The sequence below is a fragment of the Myotis lucifugus genome, unplaced genomic scaffold, assembly GCF_000147115.1.
Source record: "Myotis lucifugus unplaced genomic scaffold, Myoluc2.0 scaffold_203, whole genome shotgun sequence".
Lineage (NCBI taxonomy): Eukaryota > Metazoa > Chordata > Mammalia > Chiroptera > Vespertilionidae > Myotis > Myotis lucifugus.
Window position 1 is genome coordinate 1,584,810 of NW_005871251.1, and position 27,161 is coordinate 1,611,970.

Genomic DNA, 27,161 nt, shown 5'->3' on the forward strand with positions numbered 1-27,161 from the left:
TTCTCAACCTTCCCAATGCCGCGACCCTTTAATACAGTTCCTCATGTTGTGGTGACCCCCAATTTCATTGTTACAAATTGAACATAATTAAAGCATAGTGATTAATCACAAAAACAATATGTAATTATATGTGTTTTCTGATGGTCTTAGGCGACCCCTGTGAAAGGGTCGTTCGACCCCCAAAAGGGTCTCGACCCACAGGTTGAGAACTGCTGTCTTAGAGATACATAGTCCGCCTTCCATTCTGCAGACGGGAAAACTCTGACACCCAGAGAGGTCCAGTGGCCAGTCCCAGGTCCCAGAGCCAGCTGGTGATATTTCTTCCTCATTTATTCACGGACAAACATTCACTGAGTTTCTATTATGTGCCTGGAGCTGGATAACCAGGGCGGGAAGGGGGTGGGAGGGGGTGTCCGAGGAGACTTTAGGAAGTGACACTGAATGTACTTGTGTAATCCTCTCTCCTGAGCGTGGGCTGGATTGGGACTCCCTTCTGAAAAAGGCAATAATGTAGACATGACAACAGGTGACCTCAGAGACTAGGTCCTCAAATGCACGGTGGCTTCCTGCTTGTGCTGTCTCTCTCATCACTCACTGTCAAAGCCACTTGCAATGTCACAGAAACAGTCAAGAAGCTGACGGAGAGGCCACGGGGGAGGAGCAGCCATGTGGGTATGAAGGCCGATCCCACTGCCCACTGTGCATGTGGGAAGCAATTCTCCAACCTCAGCAAGGCCTCAGGTGACTGCAGACCCAGATAGCATCTCGATGGCAATCTCAAGGGTGAGTGGGGGGGGGGGGGCACTCTGCCAGGTCCATCCAGCTGGGACACTTCTGAGGTCCTGCCCCACAGATGGTGTGAGATAAGAAATGCTTTGTGCCTCAGCAATAGATAACTAATACACTCCTGCCCCTCCCGGAACTTAAATAGCCCCCTCTCTGCCTGCCAGGCGTTTCCTCATTCTTCCAATTACCATGTAAATGCCACTCCCTCTGCATCACCTTCTGTGGTGCCCGGGCCCCAGGGAACCCCCGTTTCTCCAGGACTTTGTAGGCAGTTGTGTGAACCTCCATCTCAGCCCTAACTGTAATGAATTACAACTCTCTGCTTATTGTCTTTGTTGACTGGAATCAGAGTACCTTGGGGGTTGCGTCTTATTCATGTTTATATCACGAATGTCTACTACAATGGTAACAGCCAATTCCTATTTAATGACTTGAATCAATGAATGCAGAATGCCTAGCATGGCGCTCTCTTCTTTTTTAATTTATGAAAACATTTTATCTGAGAAATAGCATTGATTTGTTATACTATTTACTAATGGAAGGTGCTGCTAATGTCTTTCTATGGCTTTCATATTTTCTACGTCATCAATTAGCTTAGTCAACAGGGGTTTGCTGGTTGTCTCGTTGGTCTGGGGACTGGGAGTGGGGACACTGTGACAGGGAGACCTCTTGGACCTGAGCTACCCAGTACATTAGTCACTAGCCCCTTAAAGTGAAACCAAAAGCTAGTTTCTAAGTCACATCAGCCACATGTGCTCAAGAGCCACATGTGGCCATGGCTACCATATTGGACAGTGAGGATACAGAAGTTTCTATTGTTGCTCTAAGTGTGTTGGACAGAGCTGACTTAGAAGATGCTCCAGAGAGATTATTGATGGTAGAAGGGATAAGCTGAAGCGATGACCATGAGATGGAGGGGCAAGTTCTCTCCGAGACACAATGTGACTCAGAGTGAGGACAGGTGGGTGCATCAGGAGCCTTCTAGGTTTCTCCCGGGGGTATGTGTGTGGATGATGCAGTCGCTCACTTACCTAGTGCCCATAGGAGAAGAGGCAGGGTGTGGGGAAAAGGGACACAATCAGACTTGGACCCAGTGAGTGAGAGATCAAACGGAGACAGGCCAGTGTGCCTGGAGGCTGCTGGAGCTCAGAATGTGGTCTGTGAATCTGGGAGGAGCGGTAGCTGTGAGTAGGGTGGAGTCATGCGCTGGGTGAGGGCGCTCGGGGGAGCATAGGCAGCACGACATGGTCGGTGGAACATCAGGGCCTGGGAGCACGGGCTGGGGGCAGGGTTTTCAAACTGTGGGTGGGTCATAAACAGAGGAAGTGTCCACCAGCATTGAAAGTATCCATGCTCTCGCCCTAACCGGTTTGGCTCAGTGGATAGAGCGTCGGCCTGCGGACTGAAAGGTCCCAGGTTCGATTCCGGTCAAGGGCTGGGAGTCTATCCACATGCACGTGTCACACTAGGTTGCAAGGTTGTGGTCCAATTCATTTGAATGTCGACGATTTATAAAATGAGCAGCACAGACTGTCACATGGGCATGGAAACTGGGACAAGGTCCTTTTGCCCGAAATCCCGGCATAGAGTAGACACTCAGTAAAGCCATACTGCACGAAGGAATGCTGCTAGTGGCACTCAGAGACGGAGCAGGCGACTTTTCTGAGAATTGAATCTAGGCTGTGGCCTGGGAAGCACTTCCGCCTACAGGGGGCAGAGGGGCTGGGCTGTTCCGTAGCTCCTTCGGGCGCTGCCTCAGTTTAGCTTTCTCTTATTTTGTAGGGATTTCAGAGCCTGGTCCCTGGGCTCTGTGGAGGGGTGGAGGGCTTCCTGAGGGAGCAGCGAGCAACTGAGCGGGCCCTCTGGCCCCACATCTGGTCGCACAGCTGCTCGGCTTCCAGCTGCGTCACAGATCGGGCACCCACAGCGATTCATTTCAACAACGGCTCTGATGCTAAAAGGAACGTGTAGGAAATCCCCATGGTATCAATCCTCCCCAATACTAAGTAACAGACATCGTGTTTAGAAATACTAGCATTGCTTTCTTTTTCTTTCATCTCTATTCCTGACTATTCATTCAGACAACTTGCTTCAGGCCTCCCTCTGGACACTGGGCCCTGAGGGCCTCAGTTTTGCTCCCCCCCCCCTTCTGGCCCTCCCCCACTTCTGTGCTGAGGAAAAGGCTGCTTCCTTGGTGAACACAAGCCAGTTCCAGAGGTGGAGTCCTACCAGGCAGGGGGCACAGCTGGGCCTCAGGGCAAAGGAGTGGGGACCCCCTGCAGCCACTGCAGCCTGGGTCCCATGGGGCTAAGACGTGTGCTGCCTGATCTGACGTCTCTGCTCTGGACATGTCTGCTGGGCGCCGGGCACTCTGGCCTCTGGCCTCTTGTCTGACCTGCTGGCCCCAGAGCTGCTGACACAGGAGCCCTTCGCTGTGCAGGCTGCCTGGTCCCTGCGGGGGCGAGCTGGGCACAGCGGGCAGCAGTCATGTGACGGCCGGGAGCCAGGCATCAGCAAGCCCAGGCCAGGCCGGCAGGGAGGAGGGGGCGAGCTCAGGGCTGCCCAGATGGGAGTGTGAGTCCGTGAATGGAAAGCTTGCTGGTCTCTAGCCCCAGCCCAGCCGCTCGTCCTGCAGAGAACAAACTTCCTCCAGAGAAGGTGCCCACTGTGACTCCGAGACTGAGTTCAAAGTCGTGGACAGCATGGATCATGTGACCAAAGGCAACTGTTCCTCTCGGCCGCAGTCCAGAACTTCATTATTAAAAACAGCAAAGACATTTCCGGAGTTATTGCTACATTCCAGACATTCTGCTAAGTGCTTTCTGTATATACCTGGGTCAAACTTACCTAAATTGTAAGGATATTCCCCATTTTATTGATGAGGAAACTAATACACAGAGAGGTTTGGTAGCTGTCAGGCCTACTGGGTCAATACAGGTGAACTAGGTCTGAATGGCCACATCCCATCCACTGAATTACCAAGAGCAATCACGCTGCTCCCTGCCCAGGGCAAGCCCATGTGACGGCCACCTGTGCGCCTCAACGTCCCCACAGCCCACCCCGCTCCCCATGCTTCCAGATCCTCGTGCTCCCCATCAATCTCCCCACCTTTATTTCCTAGGGGCACCTGCCTGGCTTATGTCTGCAGACTCTCATGAAGAGCAAATGCTACAACACAGGGTCCTCAATGAGTCCCCAAGGGCAGTTCTAACTTGGGGGACCCCAGGATAGTTCTCATACTTCAAGGACCTTCTATACGTGTGTCTATATTCGTGGCTACAGTCCAATATTTGATGGTCCTAGTGATATCTCTGAGTTATCAAGGACAGATAAAATTATGTGTGCCTTGGACAAATACTCCCTCTCCCTGCCTGTTATGTTTTTAAAAATAGGTGTTGGAGAGAAAAGGAGAGGGAGAGGGAAAGGGAGAGGGAGAGGGAGAGGGAGAGGGAGAGGGAAAGGGAGAGGGAGAAACATTGATGAGCATCAACATTGATTGGCTGCCTCCTGCATGGCCCCTACTGGGGATCAAGCCTGCAACCTGGGCACACACCTTGACCAGGAATCAAACTGGTGACCTCTCGGTTCATGGGCTGACGCTCAACCACTGAGTGTGTTATTTTTGATATTTTCATTGTATTTCTCTTACCAAGGCAGGAAAGTATGCAATGAATTTTAGAAGTAATTCTATCAGGAAGGTAAACTTTTGGAAGTGCTGGCATTCAAGGGCTCATCTGGTCTGTGAGAACCAGGCTGGCCCAGCGCCACTCAGCGCCTGAGCTGCAGGATAAGCCAGGGTGCAGCACCAGGAGGCCCCCAGAGACAAGAGATAAAGAGCAGGGAGTCGTTCCGTTAGCCTGATCTTTCTCGAATTGCCAAAACAGATTCCCTTGTTAACAAGCAATACTCCTCTTTCTAGGTCTTCAAGAGATTGAGCAACAAACCAATGAAGCTTTTTAAACTAGAAACACAGCATTGATATCATAATCTCTTTCTCCAATAATTTCATTGCTCCTCACCCCCAGTCTTCTGCTACTTTTTCCGAAGACAGAACCTGGCCTCTGGCCTTCGGTGACATGGGACACAGCCGCCACTGCCGAGTCACTGGCTCCGTCCTCACAGGCCCCGTCCTGGAGAGGGAGTGGGTGGATGGCATGGACCTCCTGGGCGGCTCCACCAAACTCTACCCAACCACAGCCTGCAGAGTTGTGCTGGTACATTTTATCTCACGACCACAGGTGCTGTAGGTCCTACCTATTCTGACCATGGCGTGAATAAAGATTTGCGCTTATTAATAATTGGTTCAATTCAAAAGAGATCTTCCATACATGTAAAGATACTACAAAAATCTGATGTACGCAACAGAATGAAGTGCACCTGAAATGATAAGTACATGGCTAAATAAGTTGCCTTTTTTTCTTATCTAAATCTCTTCAAAACAAATCTTCGGGGACCCTACCGGAAGCGGGGTAAGAGAACAAACACTGGGCAGTCACACAAGGCAGACGAAACAGGACATGTGTCTCTGCCTTCACTTCAACCCCAACAACAACGACAGAAAAAGAGTAAAAAACAGCAACTGGATGATGACAGTGAGGGTGGGAGCAATGACAGCTGGTGGGAGTGGCCCGCACAGGTTTGGCAGCCGGGAAGGGTCAGGTGAGCAGATTCCAGGAAGCTGACATCAGACTTAGGACGGGGAGAAACGCACCAGAAGCAGGTCGACAGGAGCCTCAGAGCCCCAGCAAGGCCGAGGAAGTAGAGGCACCAGATGCCTGCGCGAGTCAGACCAGACGTGGGCCAGACCGAAAGCCGGGGGATCTGTAAAAAGTCTCCTTAAAGAGCCGTTACACCCCATAACTCCTTCCCAAGCCCGTGCGGCCTGGCAACGGCCCCTGCCACGCTGGGAGGTGAACTGACAAGGCTCTGGATTTGGGGATATCAAACCCAGCTACAGGCACGCCTGAGCCTCCCTTCTGAAAGTGAGATTAAGTGAAAATCCATACACTTCACCGTGATCCAGGCTGGTACCTCCAGACACGCGTCCAGCTGACAGGTTTCTTTTGAGAAAACTGACCAGCGCAAGAGAAAATACCTACAGATATCCACGTGGGCGGGGGGCTGCCACCAAAGCATCGCTGAGCATTGGCCTAATCCCCCGAGGAGGAGGCCGGACGCCTGGCACGGACTAGCGCGTCTAATGGATATTAAAGTGACCTCATCCAAAGTAAGAGTGACGGCCAAGAGTGGGGCACCTTTTGAAGCCGCGTACCCCCTCACCTCCAGGATAAGCGATGGGGTGAGACACAGACACAGAGGGAAGGGAGTTGGAGAAAGAGCTCAGGGAACATGAGAACAGGTCAGCAAGGCTTCCGGGTGCTGTTCTCAGAGTGACCGCGGAGGGAGAGGGGTAGAAAGTGGCAGGTGGGAAAGGAAGCTACAGAGGGGCATGCAGAAAAGAACTTATAAAAGTCAAAAACTTGATAGTAAATATTAAAAACCCCATGGGAAGTATAGAAAGTGTGTTCAGGCTACCACTTGGAAAGTTCAAGGAAAGGAGACAGAGATGAAGGAGGGAGTGAAGAGGGGCGGGGGGAGGGAGAGAGATTGATTTTGATTGAAAAGCAGAGAGAAACAATGACATTCAGCGATTAGCCCAGAAGGTCCAATCTCTGAATAATCAAAATCCAGAAAGAGAAAAGGAGGAAAACATTTTAAAAGAAACAATAAAGGAAGAACCGAAGGACATGACTTTCAGATGAAAATGGCCTGTGCAGTGCCCAGCACAGGGGATGTGAACACACACACACACACACACACACACACACCCCCCCAAGGCACTTCGTCATGGAATTTCAGGAACCCCAGAAATAAAGAGGGGACCCTAAAAGGGCAGGGAATGGGCACAGGTCACATGCAAAGTATAGGGGCTAGTGTGGCATCAAACTTCTCAACAGCAATACTTGACGCCAAAGAACAATGAACGATGCCTCAACATTTTAAAACGCGATGACTCCCAGCCCAGAGGTGTGTGTCCAGCTGCATTCAGCCGCCTCTGAGGGTAGAATGAAGGTGTCTGTCACCAGCCCGAGCCAGGGTCCTGCATCGTGTCAGCCTCGTCTGGGCACCCACGTCCTTCCCAGCTGCTCTGAGGCACAACGGCCTGGCTGGGCGTGGAGCTGGGGGCTGAGACCCCACAGACGGGCTAGCCCAGTGCCTGCATTTGCAGACGAGGAAGCCGAGGCCTAGCGAGGGCCAGTGCCTTGCCTAAAGCCACCTGGTCACACAGGCTGGGAAGGGTGCTTAGTGGTGGCCCTGCTGGGGAGGGTGGGGGGAGGGGTGAGGAGGAGCAGCCCCCAGGCCAGTGGAGTAGCAGGGCCATGATGAAGGCCCCAGAAGGGCAGGGAGAGCTGCTGGGTCACGTGCTCTTCCCACTGGAAGACTCTCCTTTCACAATGAAAACCTCAAGACTGGGGACTTTATTACAGGAAGTGAAAACCTCACCAATACCCTCTGAGCGGACTTCAATTTTTGGGTTGTTTTGTTCTACAAATCACACATTTCCTTGATTTTAATACCACTCAGTACACAGTTCCTCCCCAGGCACAATGATTTCCCCCTTTAAAATGTGAAGTAAAAATGCAATGGGTTAACAATAGTCAAGTCAAACCACAAAAACAAAACCACCGTTCTGTACTCTGCTCCGGCGGTCACCCACCGGTGGTCTGCGAGGTCCGAAAGGTTGGCGACCGCTGGCCTAAGGGACTGGCAGGCAGACTGGTTTCTCACTGAATCCGCGTGGGCAATCCCTTAGCGGTCCAAGCCAATGCCAGGCGTAGACATTGGGCTTACGGGTCTGATGCTTCCGCTCACCCTGTTTTCTTGTTGAAAACTGTGACACGTGATCCCACCTTCAAGTATTTTCAGGATGTCACCTTCTGAGACAGGGCCCCCGTTTTCCAGCTCCGGAAGGCCCCCTGACGGTCCCTGCTCCCATGGGCCATCTCCTCAACCCTTATGGATGTGCTGTCCAAAGTCTAGAGGTTCATTTGGGAATGAGTCCCTGGCCCTATCCCTGACCTAGTGAATCACAACATTTGGGTGACATCCTGTGACCCGAATGTTTAACTAGCACTGCAGGTGATTTCAATCAGGCAAAAGGGCCATGATGAAGCCCACTTCTTCCCTGGCGTGTTTACACACACACACACACACACAGAAGCTATCATTTATTAACCATCTAGTTAGTACTCGGGTCTTTGCTAACGTTATCTCTTTTAATCCTTACACCAACCATACCAGGGAAGCATCCTCATTTTTACAGCCAAGGAAACAGAGGTCAAATACCGTACCAAAGGTCGCGGTGTTGGGAAATGGCAGTGCAGTCCGCCTGACTCCTCAGCCCTCTCCCACATCTCATCTCGCCACCTGTTTCCTCCGGAGGACGCTTAGTGTCCTTCAGATACATTTATTTTTATTTTTATTTCAGAGAGGAAGAGAGGAGAGAGAGATAGAAACATCAGTGATGAGAGAGAATCATTGATCGGCTGCCTCCTGCACTGAGGATCAAGCCCACAACCTGAGCATGTGCCTTGACTGGGAATCGAACCCGTGACCTCCTGGTTCACAGGTTGACGATCAACCACAGAGCCACTCTGGCTGGGCCAGACACTTTCCTGCTGGCTTGAGCCTTCTGGACAGATCTTTGCCAAGGTCGAGCCTCTCTTGCCGTGGTCCCTCCATCAGCCTGTCCCTTGAGTGGCTTGTAGAGCCACCCTCCACCCCCCTCCTTAGGGAGAACCTCCATTGTTTCCACATCTGGAACCTCCATCCTTCCTGAGCATCTGGTATCGTTTCTCCAAACCTCTGGCAACCTGGGTGCCCACTGCAGAACAGACACTGGGTTCCCAGGGCAGGAGGGGAGAGCCCAGGGGGACAGACCCTGCTGGACATGCCCAGCCTGGGGGGACAGTCAGCCCCTGACTTTCAAACAGCCCCAGGATGCCTACGAGAAGGGGTGAAGGCCTGGAGTGTGGAAGTCAGCCCCCAGGATACAACAGACCTGCCTGAGCCTCCGTGGAGCGCCCAGGCATCGTGAGCAGGAAGAGAGTATTTGGCTCATCGATGAGGGGTACACGTCAAAAGCCCCAAACAAAGTGCCCCAAGTTCTGTGGGAGGAGTTTTAAGCAGCAGACCAGCCTGCCTGGGAGAAGTGCACTATTTGGGGGCTCTATAAAGACCCGAGAGGGGAGTCCACCTTCCTGGGAACACAGAAGAAATCTCGCTGGGAAGAGGAGCTTCCCAAGCTGGCCAGAGGAATGGCGGAACCGGGGCCAGGAGGGCCGTCCGGGCCAGAGGGCAGGGATGCCACGTGGCTGGAACCTGCAGTCCCCGTTTCAGGGTCATGGCGACAGCAACTCATGCCAGCAGGTGCAGCCGGCAGCCGCACCTGGACCCTGAGGCTCGGGGAGAGGGAGCCAGCAGGAGGCCGGTGGCACACGGGGACCAGGGCAGGCCGTCAGCTCCACCAGCCTGAGGGACATGCTGGGGGAGGGGCAGGCAAAGAAGAGGAAGAGTTTTGCTCTGAATCGGTCCATCTTCTGGCCAAGAACTGGCCTGTGTTCACATGCAGTCGGCGAGAATGGCTTTTACCCTCTCAGTGGTTGGGGAAATCAAAAGAATATTTTATGATACATGGACATGACATAAACTTCCAATTTTAGCATCCCTCAGTAAAATCCTATTGGCTCTGGCTGGTGTGCTCAATGGTATAGTGTCGGCCCGCACACCAAAGGGTCGAGGGCCCTGGTTGGGGCGCGTGCGGGAGGCAACCAATCATTGTGTCTCTCTCGCATCGATGTGTGTGTGTCTCTTTCTCTTTCTCATTCCTCCCCTTCCTCCTCCCCTCCCTTCCTTCCACTCTCTCTGAAAAAATCAGTGAAAAAAATATCCTCCGGTGAGGATTAACAAAAACAAATAAAATAATAAAATGTTATTGGAACACAGTCATTCCAGTTTATGTGTTTTCGTGCTGTGTTCATGACAGCGGAGTCCCAGCCTGTGAAGGAGACTATACAGACGCAAAGCTTGCCCCTTAAGATTCCTGCCCCTGGAGCTAGAAGAACCTTAAAAACATCCGTCCCCAGTCAGTCATGTATCGAATCGGTTCCCATGATGGCTGGATGAGAAACTCGTCTGAGCTGCAGCGTCTACCTGCGGTCCCCATAGGTCACGCTGCCTTCACCGCTGGAGGCCCTGCCTGCTCCTGGGGTGGAGGTGGGGGTGGGGGTTGGGGGGAGGCCCTTGTCTGGCGGAGAAAACACACCCCTGTGGAGTGCGAACGTGTCCTACCTCAGGCAGGCAAAGGTCTGTCCCCCTCGGGGCTTGGGGACTGGCCCCGGGGGCTCGGGCTGGGGAGGAATGTCTGAAACAGCAGCTTTGGAGAGAGAAACGCCCTTCCCTGCAAAGTCCTCTATGTTTATCAACACCATTATGAGAAATGTGCACATCCCAGCAAAACCGGCAGGTCACACATTCACCAACGAGGCTGGGGGGAGGGGGGGGGGAGCTGGGGCCTCGTCAGCCCGCAGGCCCTAATTCCTGGGCCAGGGAATTGTCCAGTGAAAGAACACGGTCACTTCACTGTACAGCCAGTGCCCAGGACGGTCTCTCTCTCTCTCTCTGGGCTCACCCCCAGCACAGGGGTGGGGACACCGGGCTGAGGTTCTGGGGAACTGTGTGAGTTGGCAACACCTCGGGAGTGAGGCTAATTGGTTGTTAGTGGGAATTAGGATGATATTGCAACCCTAGGGCCAACGGGCAAGGGGGCAGGCCGGCTGCCAGGACACAGCCCTGGCCGGAGCCCCAGGCTCGCAGCCCAGCTGCTGGGCATGGTCCACACCATCTGGCTCCAGGCAGGACACTGCTCAGCCCAGGCTGTGTGGGGGGCAGCATGTGGCTTGCCATCTCTGAGCCTTGGCTCCCTGTCTGTTACGTGGGAGGTGGGGTGGGGGGAGAAACTGCTACCACCGACCTGGCAGAGCTGGCCTGAGCCTTGGCCCTCGCATAGTGAGACACCCTTACCTGGCCTGAAGGCTCAACAAAGTGTAGCTAGTGTCACGGTGTGCTGTCTAACGGGGCTGACGAATCTGCACACGTGTTAGTGCCTTTAAGACCACAGAGCTGCTCTTAGCTCTCTGACCAGGCTGTCAACCCCCCCGCTCCCAAGGGCAGAGGAGAGCGAGGTTAGACCCGCCTGTGAGCACCTGGGAGTGGGCTTGGGGCTTTATATCAAATACCTTGTCCTTGAATCCCCGGCAACCCAGCTGATGGGCGAGAGCACGCAGGGAGTCAAGGGAGTTGCGCTGGGACCTCTGGCTCCAAAGTGCCCGCTGTCCTCACTGCCTCAGGCAGGTGCTCTGCCCCTCTGGAGGCCTCCTCCCTCCGATCCTCATGCCCTGCTGGGCACACAGCTGGCGCTCAGGCAAGAGGCTGGAAGTGTAACTCCGGGGGGGGCGGGGGCCCCCCCAGAGCCCAGAACCGCACTATCCAGCCCCTGGTTTGACATTTGCCGAAACAGGGGCTGCACCCAAAGACAGACTCTTTTTCCTTGTAGTAGAATCTAAAGGAGGATGGGAACGAGCTGCAGAAAGCTGCCTCTGCTGCCAGGGCTGAGAGAGGGGCGCTGTCCTGCCCCGGGGGATCCTGGGAGGGCCAGGGACACGTAGCCCTCACGTGGGGAAGGGACAAAGGGCACCGGACCACCGGTGCACGGCGTGGGCCTGCGAGGAGGGAAGACCCACAGGGCACACGTCTGCATGGATCCGAAACAGCAGGGGTGGCAGAGAAGCCCACGCTGCCAGGAGGCACTCCTAGCTGCCCAACGCGCTCCTCCCAGCCTCCGGCTCCCTGGGGCCAATGTAAAGATGCTTTAAAAAACCAACGCCTTTGCCTCCGCTGTGGTGTTGACTTAGGGATAAGACAACCCAACTCCTGCTATATTTAGCGCATGAAAACCCACAGGTGTTTGATTCTAGGAACTGCCTGGGTTTGCTCTCAGTTTTGCGTCCCCCTCCCTTCTCGGTTTCTTTGCACCTGGGCGAGCACGGCCTGCAACCCTCTCGGCTGCAGGAGGTGTCGACACCCCGACATCACGTACCCTCCCTCTTAGGGAAAAGGGGGTGCTGTTTCCATTTCCATCCTCACTTAAAACTTTATGCCAACCTCCATGCAACATAGGCCCCTATGCTAGCTCAGTTTTTTTTAAAAAAAAATATATATAGTTTTATTGATTTCAGAGAGGAAGGGAGAGGTAGAGATAGAAACACCAATGATGACAGAGAATCATTGATTGGCTGCCTCCTGCACGGGGTCTACTGGGGATGGAGCCCACAACCTGCACATGTGCCCTTGGCCGGAATTGAACCCAGGACCCTTCAGTCCACAGGCTGATGCTCTATCTACTGAGCCAAACCGGCTAGGGCATAGCTGTTCTTGACTAATCAGTTGAACCAGTCCCCCTGGCCTCCCTCGTAATACTGTTTCCTAACCATCGACGGTTAGTCTCTGTCGGAAGGTGGATGTTTGCTCTTTTGTGTCTCATCCACGTGCCGCCCTGTGAAATACATGTGGGAGCAAAACAGCACATCACCGAAGGGCTAAGAGCTTGAGCCCCAACATCTGACACCCCAGGGCCCGGTCCTGGCTCTGCCACCCTACGACACGTTGGCTTCCCCTGGACACGCAATGGTCCCACCTCCGTGGTGCTGGAGATTAGATGCTGGTGCTGAGCACAGGGCCTGGCGCCTGTGATAGTCCCCAAACACGGGAGCGAGCCTGCAGCAGGTCCCTGCCCGGCACCCCCGTCACAAAAGGAGGGCTGTCTGAGGGGGCCGCTGGCCTGTCCAAGGAATTCCTTCCTGTAGGAGGGGAAGCGGATCTATTACCAGGCAACTCAACACCTCTCTGGCCTGCGAGGGGCTGGCGTAACAATGAGCTTTTATCTGCGTGGCCATGGCGGTGGGGAGGGTCCGGTCGTGGTGCACAAGCCGACCTCTCACCAGACACACCGCTCGGGAGACCCCGGAGTGCTCCGAGCCCCCGGGAGTTCCCGTGTCTGTGGGAACACTGCTACCCACCGCCCAGGTCTCCGAGGCCTGCAAGCTCCACACGCGCACCGTGTGGTGGGTCAACCCCAACGCCGCAGTCACCTGTGAGCGACGGTCCTTCCATTCTCTCACGGCTATAGCTTCCAGCAGAGCCCTGAGCAAAAGCTCGGACCCGACCCATATTGAATGCACTACGACTGTTTAGAAAAGTCCAGCCAGAGTCACGGTTGTGCCCTCTCTCCCTTCCTCTCCCCGTCCCTCTCTCTCTTACACACACACACACACACACACACACACACACACTACCGCTCTGGAACCCTCCCTCCAGGTGAGCATCTGAAAGAAGGCAGGTGACTCTCCCAGGACCGCTTTTTAAAAAAATATATATTTTGTTTTTTTACAGAGAGGAAGGGAGAGGGACAGAGAGCCAGAAACATCAATGAGAGAGAAACATCGGTCAGCTGCCTCCTGCACACTCCCCACCGGGGATGCGCTCACACCAAGGCACATGCCCCCGACCAGAATCGAACCCGGGACCCCCGAGTCCGCAGGCCGATGCTCCATCCACTGAGCCAAACCGGCCAGGGCTCCCAGGACCACTTTTAAGGAACATCCCACCGTGAAAGGCAGCCCGAGTGGTGACTTGCTTTGATGAGAGGCCTGGCGTGGACAGACCTGCGCCGTGGTAGTGGCTGGCATGGGTCAGCGATTGCTGGGAGCCTGAAACGGAGCCTCCTACCACGGCCCGGGTCCCCCGTTTTCAGACAGGACAGCACTCACAGAAACCTGCTCTGGAGAGGGGTGCCCTGCCAGGACAGCGCGTGTCCACCTCCTCCCCCGGAAGAGGGACACAGCCCCTTACAGGATGACACCTGGGAGCGGGCGGCAAGAAGCCGGCACATGGGCCCAGCTCTGCTGTGGTCACTTGGGACAGCGGTCACTTGACCTCACAGCGTCCCCCCTCAGCCTGTGAGTAGGGGTGGCAAGTGGACCAGGTGCTGACCACAGTGCCAGCCAACGTCTCACCATATCTCAGACGGGGCTCCACCCTTGACCTCCCTTGTTTGGAAAACCCTCTGAGGTCCTGGGGATGCTCTTGGCATCTTCCAGCAGATGATGATCCCAGATGACAACCAAAGTAGGTTGCTACCCCAGCCGTCACCACGCGCACGGTGAAGGAGCAGAAACTGCCCCCTAATTGCAAATACACTGGACCCTGGAGATCCTGGTGCTCACGGCTGCACCGCTCCGATGCCGAGGCGCTAACCCTCGGAGGTGACATGGGAGAAGCTGTTCTAGAACACCCGGAGGGAAAGGCATTGCAGGTACTGGGTGGGTGGGTGTTCAAAAGAAGGCCCGGGAGTGTGAGGGCTGCAGCCGCAAGTCCGGGCCTCGTTCAGGAGGTCAAGAGCCGGTGACCCGCAGTGTCACTGTCCCGGAGGTGACTCCCATTCCAGGGAACTGAGCACCACCACTTCCCACGCATGTTGACTGCGTGTCAATATTGGCCTGGACAATGCCTGGACCGGAATGTTTCCTGGCGCTGCAGGGAGCTTTACAACACACCCAGGTAAACAGCCAGCACTCAGCCTCCCGGGGGCCAGTGGCCCCCATCCAAGTCCTCCAGGGACGAAGCGCCGAGCTCAACATTTGCAGCAGCAAAGCTCTGCCGGTTGTGTGGGAGGCCGGGGAGGGGCCGTGAAACACACAGGTGTCCCCCATGGGGGGGAAGAGCTGATGTGACCCAGGAAGTGCCCCGACAGAAACAGCAGGCCGGAGACGGAGGGTGGGAAGGCAGCGAAGGAGTGACATCACCACGGGGTGCCTGGGGGCTTCTCCGCACGGTGGGGGGCATGGAAGGGCCCGTGGGCGCTGGAGGCCGCTTAGCGGAGTAGGTAAAGGGCTGGGAAGGTGGCTGGAGCGAGCTGTGCTGGACGCCTCAGATTTTTAGGTCTGACACCTGCCCTCGCACAGTCAGGTCTTCCGCAGGCTTTACGGGATGGGCAGGCACAGGAACACCGGTTTTATTTATTTTTAAAAATATTTTTTTATTGATTTCTGAGAGGACAGGAGGGAGAGAGAGAGAGAAACATCAATGATGAGAGAGAATCATTGATCGGCTGCCTCCTGCAGGCCCCCACGCTGGGAATCGAGCCCACCACGTAGGCATGTGCCCTGACCGGGAATCAAACCTGGGACCCTTCAGTCCGCAGGCCGACACTCGATCCGCGGAGCCAGGCCGGCCGGGACCGCATCTGTTTTAGAAAGAAGCCCACGGAGGAGTCAAGAAAAATAACAGGCAAAGTGACAAGACTCATGAAGTAGCCCACGCAAGCGCTGCAGGCAACACCACGGGGGCAGAGTCAAGGAACACTGCGAGGGAACAGGCAGTCCAGGGAAGGAGGGAGGCGCTGGGAGCTGGCTCACAGGCAACCATAACAGGATCGTAAAACTGTTCTTTGATTTGGGCCCAATTCTGTGATCATGGAGGGAGAAGAGTCACCCCAACCTTCCTGAGCAGTTCTGGATCCAAAGTCCGGCCGCTGCGAGGAGAGGACGACAGAGGAAGTCAGCTCTAGGGCTGCAGCCAACAGGGATGGTGCGGGCTGGCTTCCGAGGGGAAGGGTCATCGCATGGACACCCCAAAGAAGTGACCTGGAGGCGGACTCCCCGCCTGCTGCCCTCGAGGATGCTCGTCTCAGACGGAAAGGTTTGAGGAGAACAGGCAGGCTGAAGACAGGGGGTGAAGCATTTTTACACAGACATACATTTTTGTTTTTGGTTTTTGTTGTTGTTGTTCCTCACCTGAGGATATTTTTCCATTGATTTTTTAGGGAGAGTGGAAGAGGGAGGGAAAAACAGAGAGAGAAACATCGATGTGAGAGAAACACATTTATTGGTTGCTTCCTGCACGCGCCCCAACCAGGGCCCAGGCCAGGGAGGAGCCTGCAACCAAGGTACGTGCCCTTGACCGGAATCGAACCGGGGAACCTTTGGTCCACAGGCCAATGCTCCATCCACTGAGCCAAACAGTTAGGGCAAGCCATACATTTTTTTTTTTTATGGCAGTTACAGGAAAACTGTAGGAGTTCAAGAAAGAACAGCACTGAAGAGAGGCCATGGCAGGGGCAGGGCTGGGGGCAGAGGAAGCACTCTGGTCACCGTGTGCGATCTACAGTCTCTCTCTGTACCCTCCAGACACCTATCAATACCAACTGTCACTCGTTCACTCCTATGCTTCCTTTAAAATGTGACGAGACCACGGCAGCTGTTGTATACAGCAGTTATTGTGTTTCTCTTATTGGGAGGGGTATGGGGCCAAGGTCAAGCTCAGAACCACCCAGCTTTTAGCAGGAAATCCAGCGAGGTTTCGAGAAGGGAGATTTCAAGACTGCACCAGCGGCGTGGGCATCCGCCGAGGGCTGTGGTCCCCAACCAGGCTCGGTTTCATCAGTCGGGCGCCTTGGAGAAGAGTCCAGCTGGGAAGGGAGTGGCGCACCCCGAGGTAACCGTGTGCCCCCCGGAGAAAGCGCCGTCCTTCAGAGCAGCACCCAGGGTTGCTTTCGACAACCACCCACCCCCACGCAGCATCTTCCCGGAAACCTAAAATAAGTTCCCCGCTGAAGAGACACACAAAGAACCGAGCACAGTCAGGTCGCATAACGGACAAGGTATTTTTTTTTAAATATACGTTTATTTCTCAAACTCAAAGCGCTATTTCATCAAGTTCTAATACATTTTGCATTGACAAGTGACTTTACCTGCTTCACATAGGAAGGTCAGTGACCATTACACCAGAGAGGAAACCTCACGCATCCTAGGCACCACTAGCAAATTAACATTTCGAAGGTTACACAAATCTAGAGGAACAAAAACTTTCAATTGAGTCTAATGAGTGTCTTACTTTTACCTACATGAATTTGGAAGTTAAGGGATATAAATTCTCAATTTTCCTAAAGCAGTTTTTTTTTTAATCCATAAAAAAAAAAAAAAGCAAAACATCCAGATGGCTTGGAGTTTTAAAACACCCACAGATCCATATTATTTAACGACTTCCTCTTTGGTGGATGGTCTCCTCACCTCCTATGCAAACACGAAAATTTGCACCAACTCTCACCAGCCCAGGCAAAAATCCAAACATTTCTTTTGCTGACACTTAACCTATTTTTTTGTAAGTGATAGGTCAACAAAATTTAGAACTTGAACTCACAAAAAAAGCATTTTCGTTTCTGATCCTCACCTTGGCAGTCTCCACAAATAATCCTGAAAAGTTGCCAGGTCTTTTTAAATATACGGCTGCCCCCCCCCCCCCACACACACACACACACACTTCCCCTGGTCCTCTGAATGTCACTGGCTGGTTTGGAGTATGTTCCAAAGTCAGCTGTGACATTCTGGTCTCTGCCAGGTTAAGGGTAGAAACGCAACCTTGGCAACTCAAAGTTCTGTCACCTCACAGACAGCCCCCCCCCAAAGGGCTCGCCCTAGTGTGGAGCCCCAATCTGACACCCCAGAAGTAACAGCACAGGTGAGCTTCGGGGTCTCTCCTCATAGCTGGATAACTGCCATTTATTTTCCGAGAGAGGACAGGGAAGCTTAGAATAGCTGCACCCTAAAACAAGGCACCAGTCCCAGGAGGCTCACGAGAGAGGAGGTATTCCGAGAGTCGGCAAGTTGCTTTTGATTGGCACCATTTCCCACAGTTAAGAAAGCGGCACTAGTTCAAGTCCTCCTACCGGGAAGGGAAGGGGCCAGTGCCGGTGGAGAGGCTCCCGCCATTAGTTTATTAATGCATCGTCACAAAACCAAACCACACAGAGACAAACCCACACAGAAAGCCCACAGGTTCACGCGCAGCTCACCGTTAACTCAGATCTCCAGGGGAAAAATCAAACTGGGGGGGAAAAAACTTAAATGCCAAACCACATTCATTGCCATCTATCAGGAACCCAGCTTTGCTCCTCCCCGACTCCCCCATCTGCCAGGCCTCCGGGTGTGGCTCAGGCCACATCCCACAGGCTGTCGGCAGGAACCCTGATTTAAGGTGGTGGTGATTCGGAGTTGAGTTTCCGAGTTGGAGTTATTGAGTGAGGAACAGCGTCTCCCTGCCAAGGTGAGGTCTGAGGGGGAGACAAGCGCGGGGCCAGGAACTCAGTGTGTGCCCTTCTGCCAGCACCAGGGGAGAGGTCCTGCTTTCATCCCCGCTGCTCAACCTGGTTCCTAGCGGCAGGCGGAGGCCAGCTGCACACCTGCAGGCCTCGGAAAGCCGTCCCGAGGAGCCACGGCGGCTGCTGCATGCACGCGAGAACTTGCACTTGAACGTTAGTGCCCTTGGCCACTGCCGCGTTTCATGTTACTCAACACGCAGAAAAGAAGAACCGCTGGGCCCGGAGCGGGTTCAGAGTGCCCCGTGCTCGTGAGCAGCATGAAAGTCAGGCTGCAGCTGGGATTTCCAGACACCCGAAGCCCAAGGTTCCCGGGCTGATCTGAGGCAGGCAAACGTGCCCAGAGCGGGTGGAGACCGCCAGCCCGGGTCCCTGCAGCTTTCCACCCTGATGGCTCTCCAACACGTCTCCTCTCAAACTCAAAAGCAGAGGGGCTTCCTGAGACTTCAGGTGAAAAGACTGTACCAAGCTGGCCGTCCTGCAGGGATGGCCAAGAACTGGGGGGCTGGGAGTTTCTAGCATCTTCTGTGCCTCCCCTAAAAGGACTAGTACCAGCTAGGAAAAACAATGAGCAGGAAGAACACCAAGGCCACACTGAAATTTAATTCCTTGGTGGGGTTCTGGCCCCACCTTCCCCGGGAGCCTTACGCCCCCTCCCCAAGCCTCCTGGGCGGATACAGTACTGACCTGTTCGCAAGGGCCTGGTGCTGGCAGCTTCATCGGGGTTAACATGTGGTTAAACCGATCTGCCGTTGGGGGGCAAACATGCTGCCATCTGACCACAACGGCAGTCGTTTAAGGTCATGGATGACCACCTTGTTTTTCAAGTCGGGATTCCCTTTTCACACCGAAGCACCCCGCCCCGCCCCTCCAATGTCGATGGGCCTTGACTCGCAGCCAGTGAATTTACATGTGACTGGCTCCCAGGGAAACAGGAGCTGGTTACACTAAGAAGTGGCCTCTGTCCACCTAATACAGCACAACCTGGAGACCAGGTAAGCCTTGGGGTTCAGTCCTGCCCCATCTGCTTTTAAGCGGACCAAAACATCACATTCTAGAAAAAACAAAACAAAACAAAAAACACAACCCACCTGAAAATATAATCTTCAGAAAAAAGTAAACCACTCCTTTTCTATGAAGCATTTTTGCATCAAGGTAACATCATTGCTTATTAAAGGAGAAAGCAATCACTCTGGGCTCGGGGTTTTCTGGCCACGGGTTAGATTAAATCACCTTAGAAACCAGGCTGGCTGGCAATATTGAATTTCTTTGCCCTTGATACCCTGAAGTGATGCTTGCTAAGAGATGGTACATGAAGTTTCAACACACAGAATCCCTTCTTTAATCTACTGGGAAAGCAACAGCCTAGAACTCTCTATTTACTAAGCTTGCTTTAGACTAGAGGTTAATACTGTTTTCCTTCTAAAGTGCAGAATACAAACAGGTCTGGTCAAATCTACCGGAATAAGGAAGATTCTTCATTCACGCAATTCTTCCCCAGGCACACCAGAATCGATCCTTGCCAGGGGCCTCCGCACGGCTGGGACATACCAGGCCTGGCTGGACGCTCAGCCCCCACCTGATGCTCCATTCCACCCCCCACCCCTCGCACAGCGCAGCGTGCGGACAGCAGTTCCATTCTAAAGCGACTGAGAGCCAAAGAACTCCGCCCACAAGGGCAGGTCCTTCCACAGGTCACAGAAATTCCTGAATTCATTTGCTGTCAAACAAAACCTGGAGGAGAAAATCCCTACTTTTGAAAAACAACAACAACAAAAGTCAGCCCAAGTACTCCAGAAAAAACCAGCTTGTCATACTTGGAATGTGATCAAAGTGGTTTCCAATGAAAGCGTCAGTCACCACACGGACCCTGGGCACACAACCCTTCGTCTCGGGAGGAGAAAAACAAAAGTGATGAGCTGATGAGGAAACAAGAAGTGTCATTCCAGAAGAATTCCTTAAAGAAAAAAAAAAATTGAACATTCTTGTTTCCTATTTACAATCACCCCCCCACCACCATAACTCTATTTTAACATTAGGTTCCACATTTTATTTTGTTTTCAAGTTATAGTTCAAGAAAAGACCTTTTTTTTTTTCCTTTTTTTTTTTTTCCTCAGCAATGTCTCACACAATTCCTCAGGATAGCACAGCATCTAAACCATATACCACTTCCAACCAGACCTCGATTCTCCAGCGATTGGCTTTGGTTTATTGATGAAAGCAATCCTCAGCTCTGCTGACAGGGAACAAACATAAACCAAGTAGTCCTTTGAACAAAAAGGAGCACCCTCGTGTTTACAATGGCATGCCTAGCTAAAGCTGAACAAGAAAATAGACTCTCAGCACGACTTTCATGTCACTGAGAATCCCGGGCGAGCGAGGGCCAGCACAGCCTGCTCCAGGCTCCAGGGAGACGAGCAGCTTAGCCCCCCTCGTCGGCTGCCCACGCGTCCCCCAATCTCAGCGACCACACAGAGCTCAGGCCCCTGCGCTGACGTTCCGGACGTGACGTGTGAGCGTCTGTCTGGGAAAGAAGTGGAGAGGCCATACTTCCTACAGCATTTTCCAAAGTGGCACTGCAATTCCGGGTCCCTTCAGGGTTGGCTCATGATAGACTGTAGACCCACTGCAATGGGTCCACAAAGAAAAAAAAGCAGAATCAGAGCTGAGTTCCCCTTTAAAAGCCAAACACCTACATCTAGAAGGAGGCTCCCCTACCTGAGAGCCCTGCCCTCTGGGGGTTCCCCACTGAGAAAACCCTCAGGTCTCAAGGTTAGTTACAGGGCAGCCAGGTGGGGTAGGGCTGGCTGTAGGTCACTGGAGGCTGGGCCACGTAGTAGTTGTTGAAGTTGCCGTCGCTGACGTACGGAGCCGGCTGGTAGTAACAGGTGACGTTGGTGGCGCTGGGGATGATGTTCTGCTCGGCCAGCACGCGCAAGGCCAGGAGGGAGATGAGGTTCAGGGTCTGCCTGCGCTCGTGCCCCATGAGGCACACGGTGCTCTCGTTCACGACCCTGCGCAGGATCATGAGGTAGTCGTACTTGCTCCTCTCCTCCTCGGCGAAGTGGTTCTGAAGGTAGGTCTCCAGCTTCCTCTGCTGCTCCAGGATGTCCGGGAAGTCGATGAAGAACCGGGAGCACATGTAGCGCTCCAGCGTCTTGATCTCCTCCTGGTCGGTGGGCCTGAAGTCCCGCACGAGGAGGTTGCTGTACTTGAGCAGCCCGCCGCCCCGGATCTCCTCGGGGTTCTTGGTGGCGATGAGCCTGTTCTGCAGGTGGTCCAAGGCTTCCTCGAAGTCCCCGTACATGCTCTCCCCGATCACCGTGGGGTGCAGGAGCTCGGAGATGGGCTGGCTGGAGCAGTCGTAGAAGACGAGCAGGGAGTCCAGGATGATCTGGAAGGAGTCCACGCTGAACTCAAACTGGCGCCGGATGGAGTCGACGAACTTCAGCTCCACGTTCCTCCCGTTCTTGTTGGAGAGGGAGATGAGGCTCCAGCGGTCGGTGTCCGTGCACACCTTCACCAGCTTCTGCACGTAGGCCTCCTTCAGGGTCACCGGGCTGATTTTGAGCTTGTTCACACCCTCCGGCAGGAAGTTCAGGAGGGAGCACAGGACCACGTCCCGGACCAGGTGGAATTCTACCTCGGTGGGAAGAGCCACGTGAAAGATGAGGTCCAGGTCTTTGCAGCCCAAGCCGTTGTCTTTGACCAAGACGTGGCCGGCGGCCGAGCCGTTCAGACGGACGTCCTGCACCTGGATGCCTGCCTCCTCCAGGCGGCTGCGCACGGTCTGCACGATGTCCTTCAGGGTGATCTCCAAGGTTGGGAAGTTGCCCCGCCCGTGGACGGGCACGACCTCGTTCAGCACCTCGTGCAGCCGGCTCACCTGGTCCCAGCTGAGCACGCTGCAGGACGCGCAGTCCCCGCGACTGCTGCTCTCCTCCGCCATCGTGGGGGACGTTCTTGCCAGGGAAACTGAAAGTGGGGGGTGAGAAACAGAGTTAGGGTTCACTTCTACGTGGCAAAGCAGCTCCAGGGATCAGGGGTGACTTTTCTCTGAACGCTTTCCTGTAAACAGGGACGCGTGGCCCCCACTGCTGGGTGCTGCTGTGAGGATGAGAGGAGGTTAGTGCATCAAGAACAGTGTCTCCAGGAAGTAAGGACAAAGCACACATGTGGACCCTGCACCACACTGGACGGCTTCACAGCTTTGTCTCAGTGCTTGTTCTGTCTGAGTGAGGGGTGGGGGTGGGGGTGGGGGTGGACTGCACTGGTTTGTGTGATGAAAAGGAGACAAACTCATTACCCCAAGCAGCCCGAGCACATCATTAGTCGCTAGAGGGCCCACAGGTTTTGCTACGTGTCCTTGTTTTCTGCGGACATGACCTCTCCTGCTCCCTAACTGCATCTTAACTGGTTGCTACTAAAGCCACACACAGCACACAGGAGCCACAGAAAAGCCTTCCTTCACCCCGTGAACAGACGAATTCTCAAGTCGGGGCTGTAACTGCCTAAGAGGAGGGAACGGGGTCAGTCCCATCAGGGGCAAGTGCACTGCGGTCCTGTTGGCAACAACCTCATGTCCTTGTGCTTGTGGGAGGGGTCTGCCCGAGGAGGTGACCAAAGTCCTGGACTGCAAAGGCCGAGGCCAGCTGTGTGGGGCACAGCTCTGCCCGCCAGGAGGCCCGCGCAGCCTGCGGGAAACTTCCTCAGGGGAGCGTCACCTTCCAGCTGTGGTCTGAACACTAGCGCCTTGGAGCTATCCCAGGAGGAGGAAGCTTGCGCTGAGCTCCAGGAGAGAAACGTCACTGCGAGAGCCCAAAGTCACCAAAGCAATTTTCAACTGAGTTACACTTCGCTGAAAATGAAACGCAACCGACTCCTGGAAATCCTAACCTATTGAAAAATACTGATATATCGGAGTCCAGGTGCCGGTGGACCCACAGGGACGGAGGAGCTGAAACAAAAGGTCAAGGTGCTGCCCTCAGACTTCACGTGGGCAGCTTTCCCACCCTTCACCTTCCTGACCCGCTGGACACACAGAAGCGCCCCAAGGACCTCTGCAGGTTCACTGCGTGGGAGCTGCTGCTTCGGATGCAGAGCCAGCACGCGCGGTCCTGGGTGCCAGCTTGGATTGTTAGTCTTGCTCTGGGGTCAGGGGTCCTTGCCTTACCTAGGGCGCTCACATCGATGGGGTGGTTGTCAGGGTTGGGGCGCCCTTGGACAGAGTGAGCCGAGCTTTCCAGGAGCTGGTCTTTAAGAAGGTGGGTGTGACAGGCAGAACATGTACTAGGAGGGTAGGAGAGAGAAGTGTCCTTTGATTGGGGTGAACAGGAAGACCACTTATGGGGATGGGACACAAGACGACTGAAAGGCAACATGAGCTGGAGGCTGGAATCGAGGGGCAGAGGCAGCATGCAGCCAAGACCTGGCCACGTCCATCTGGCCTTTATGCACCTCTCCTCAAGCCAATCGGAAACAATATATGCACCCCTATGTCCACAGCAGGGTTATTTACAACAGCTGAGATCTGGAAACAGCCCAAGTGCCCATCAGTAGATGAATGGATTTAAAAAATGTGGCACATTCACACACTGGAATACTCCGTGGCTGTAAAAAGGAGGAAACTCTTACCTTTTGAGATAGCAATGAAGGACCTGGAGAGGACTGTGCTAAGCAAAATAAGCCAGGCAGGGAAAGAGGAAGACAAACACCATATGATCACATGTACATGTGGAAACTAATGAACAAAACAGACTGACAAATGAAACAGAGCCAGAGGCATGGATACTGAGACAGACTTCAAATGTCACAGGGGAATGACTGGATGGAAGGAGGTGAAAAGATTAGCCAAGAACATGTACGCATAGCCCATGACAGAGACAACAGTGTGGCGAGGGCCAGGAGGGGAGGGCGGGGCCTGCGTGGAGGTGGGCAAAGGGGGGAAAATGGGACATCTGTAATAGTGTTAACTAAAAACAAAACCTTAAGTATAAAATATGAAACCCTAAGAGTACTAGGACAAAAACATGGTACCTATATACTTACATAGTCCTTTCTACATCATATAAAACCCCAAAGTCACAAAAAATTGATACGTTTGCCTACATAAAAATTAAAGTTCTGCATGGTAAAAACACCATGAAGAAGTCAGAAGACAAAAGAAAAATATCTAACATTAGGCAAATATTCCTTAATGGATAACAAGCTTCTACAGATCAGAAATTCTCCAACCCTAATAGAGGAAGGGTCAAAGGGCATGGACAGTGGCTCAGATGCACAACATTCAACCTTCCCTTAAAGGGACGGGCAGAGGAAGACTTCAGTCTATCCTTCTGACCTATCAGATTGGCGAAGACCCAGCAGCAGTCACCTTGGGTACATGCCCGGGGTTCTCTCTAGAGAACAATGCGGCACTCTCGGTTTCCAGGGGCCATATCCTTGGACACCGCGGTTCTATTTCCAGGAAGTCTACTTGGGGTGTTATCCCATGGACATGCTTGCAATTATGCACAAAACCTGAAGAATTATGTATAAAGCTACACATACCAACGCATGCGGTTGTCCGAAAGAAGAGCGACAGCTCTATCTGAATGAACATGAAGTGCTCATCAAGATTTATTAACAGAAAAGCAAGTGCAAAACTGTGTGCAAAAGTACAAGTCTGTGCTTATGCGATCTGAAACGTCTGGAAGGACACGGAGTAGTTCAGCCCGCACCAGATACCACCACGAGCTGGCAGACAGAGGACGAAGAAAAATGTATTTTATCCCTTTTGAATTTAGAACCTATACATGTGTTAGCTGAAAAAAGCTAAAGTCTTATTATCCGTGTTCTAAAATCTTCCCCCATCAGCCTCTACTCATCTGCTACCTTACTGAATTCCTTCAGTGCCTTTCCTGTCCCTTCCCCACCACCCCCATATCCATGTGCCAAAGTCAAACACACATAGAAGCTTCCCCTGCAAGCCTTCAATGCTGATCTCCAGCGGGTGGGCAGGGGAGGGGAGACCATTTCTCCTCAAGGGTGGCTTTCAGTCACGTTTCTACTTATGTTCTGTGTAAAAGAAGATGTCCACTATTTACCAAAACAAAGAACCACACTACAAAATAATGGATAAGCCATCTCATCTAGCTTCCTTTTATGTCTGTCATCCAAAATGTTTCTTGTAATTGTATAAGAATTGCTATTTCTCATTTCAGACACATGATAGCCACCCTCACATGACACTGTTATGTTGATTATTAGCTACAGCGGCAAGGGCCTTAATAAAGGCAATGACATTTCCAAGGCTGTCCCCTGCCTGTGGTTGGCTTCTCCCGTGCTGATGTCTTCTGACACACTCAGGAAGAATGGAGTTAACGTTTAGTAGTCTGTATATGAGCACAGTGTGCGGCACAACAAACACCAAGTCTGTGGTGTAGTTCTCACTCTTCCCATTTACCATGACTCAGAGAGGAACTCAAGCTACTGAAGGCGCAGACTTAGGCTGGGTTCCAATTCGGTGCTTAGTTGATAGGAGAACCCGGGATGCGGTATTGATCCTACTAGCAAGGAATCCTTTGTTTTCCCTCACCGATCCAAGCAATTTCAAACATCAGAAGCACATTTTCCAGTTACTTAGACAAACATTGGTATTACTAATAAATCCAAGTCATGGGCCCTTAATGCTTAGAGAACACACCGGAGCTTAGTGAAACAGTTTTCATTTTAATTAACCACACGAATCAACATGGGTATAATCCCCATATGAAAGGATCACATGAAACACACATTCCCAGCTCACAAAAGGCCCTGGTTCAAGGCAAATTCTAGTTCAAAAATTCACAAAACAGTAAAAAGAAATTAATTAGAAGCCTGGCAAAGTCCAACGGCAGTGTTTTGATTTCCCTTTTACAGCCTGGGAAGCAGTCACTGTGTTCTGCACAGAGGGCACTGGAAAGGCAGGAGCCGCGATTTCTCATTGATTTGAAAATTCAGGCACCTTTTCACGGGCGAGGATGACCAAGCTCTTTAATCTTTTCGTGTCTGACTCATGAACAGCTCTCTTGGGTGCCCTTGAACCCCTTTCTTCCATCCTCTGGCTGTGACAGAGGGTAGACTGCACACGTGAAAAGAACACAGGTTTGCAGAGGTAGCAACAGAAATGGGAGGGAAAAGCCAAAGGAGGCCAGAAGGGGAAGCCAAGCCGCCTGAGGACAGCCCATGTCTAACTCAGATTTGCTTCCCCGCTGCCTGGGACGGAGCCACTCCTTGCAGGATGACCTGAAAACCCGTGTTTGAGCCCATTAAAGGAAGGGGAAAAAGCAATGTCTATCCTGCTCCATAGCTAATCTAGATCCCAGCAAGCCTGAGGGTACTCAAGGCAAGCAAGCAGGACAGGCAGGGGAACAGCTGGAGGTGAGAGCACCTAGACATGTATAGCACTTCCGGGTCCCAAGGTCAAAGGCGTAGGTCAAATCGACACTCACTCCTACTTGTGACTGGCACGAGACAGACACTGTCCAGCATTTGCTGTGTATGTGGAGACGCGCCTCCCCGGGGAAAGACGGTGCATATGCAAGTCCGGGGCTGTGATATTTAGTGGGAAAGCCCTGGAGATTCCTATGCAGCTGCCATGGAAATACTGCAGCTCTCTTCAGCCCCTCGTCCAGCCCAGAGACCACTGGGCCACACCCCCACCTGCCCCTGCTGTAGGTTTAAAATACAAAAGAAACCCGGACGCATTTCAGCGTTCCTTTCGTGGCGAACTTCCCTCTCAGTGTTGCTGGTTGCTTCCTCAAAAGCCTGGACCTTCCTGGTAACACTGTCCAGCTCAGGTGAGAGCCCGGCCATGGGCAGTGGACCGGGCCTGGTGGCGGACCCCTGGAGGTGTGTGTGCAGAGCAGACACCTGCTGTCCCTGGCCCCCGGCTGAGGGGACCCGTGCAGCGTAGCTGGCACCTTCCACAAACTCTCCTCTGTCTACCACAGAGGACACTTGCACATAAAAGCCTGGAGAACTTAAGCAGAAGTGGCAGGGGATGGCAAGACGCCTATTAAACCTCCCGCCTCTCACGCAGCTGGCTGAGCGGGATGAGCCCAGTCAGGGCCTGTTTGTTTCC

At 53.2% G+C, this 27,161-nt stretch overlaps 1 protein-coding gene across 2 annotated transcripts in view; it reads right to left on the reverse strand.

Moving 5' to 3' along the window:
• Positions 1-16,567: 16,567 nt before the first annotated feature.
• FAM46C (family with sequence similarity 46 member C) overlaps positions 16,568-27,161 on the reverse strand; it is a 20,388-nt gene continuing 9,794 nt past the window's right edge. For both annotated transcript variants that reach the window (XM_006097483.3, XM_014463259.2), the window contains one exon: positions 16,568-22,033. In XM_006097483.3, coding sequence (XP_006097545.1) covers positions 20,832-22,007 — 1,176 coding nt within the window. In that variant the 5' untranslated portion in view covers positions 22,008-22,033 and the 3' untranslated portion in view covers positions 16,568-20,831. The remainder of the gene's footprint in view (positions 22,034-27,161) is intronic.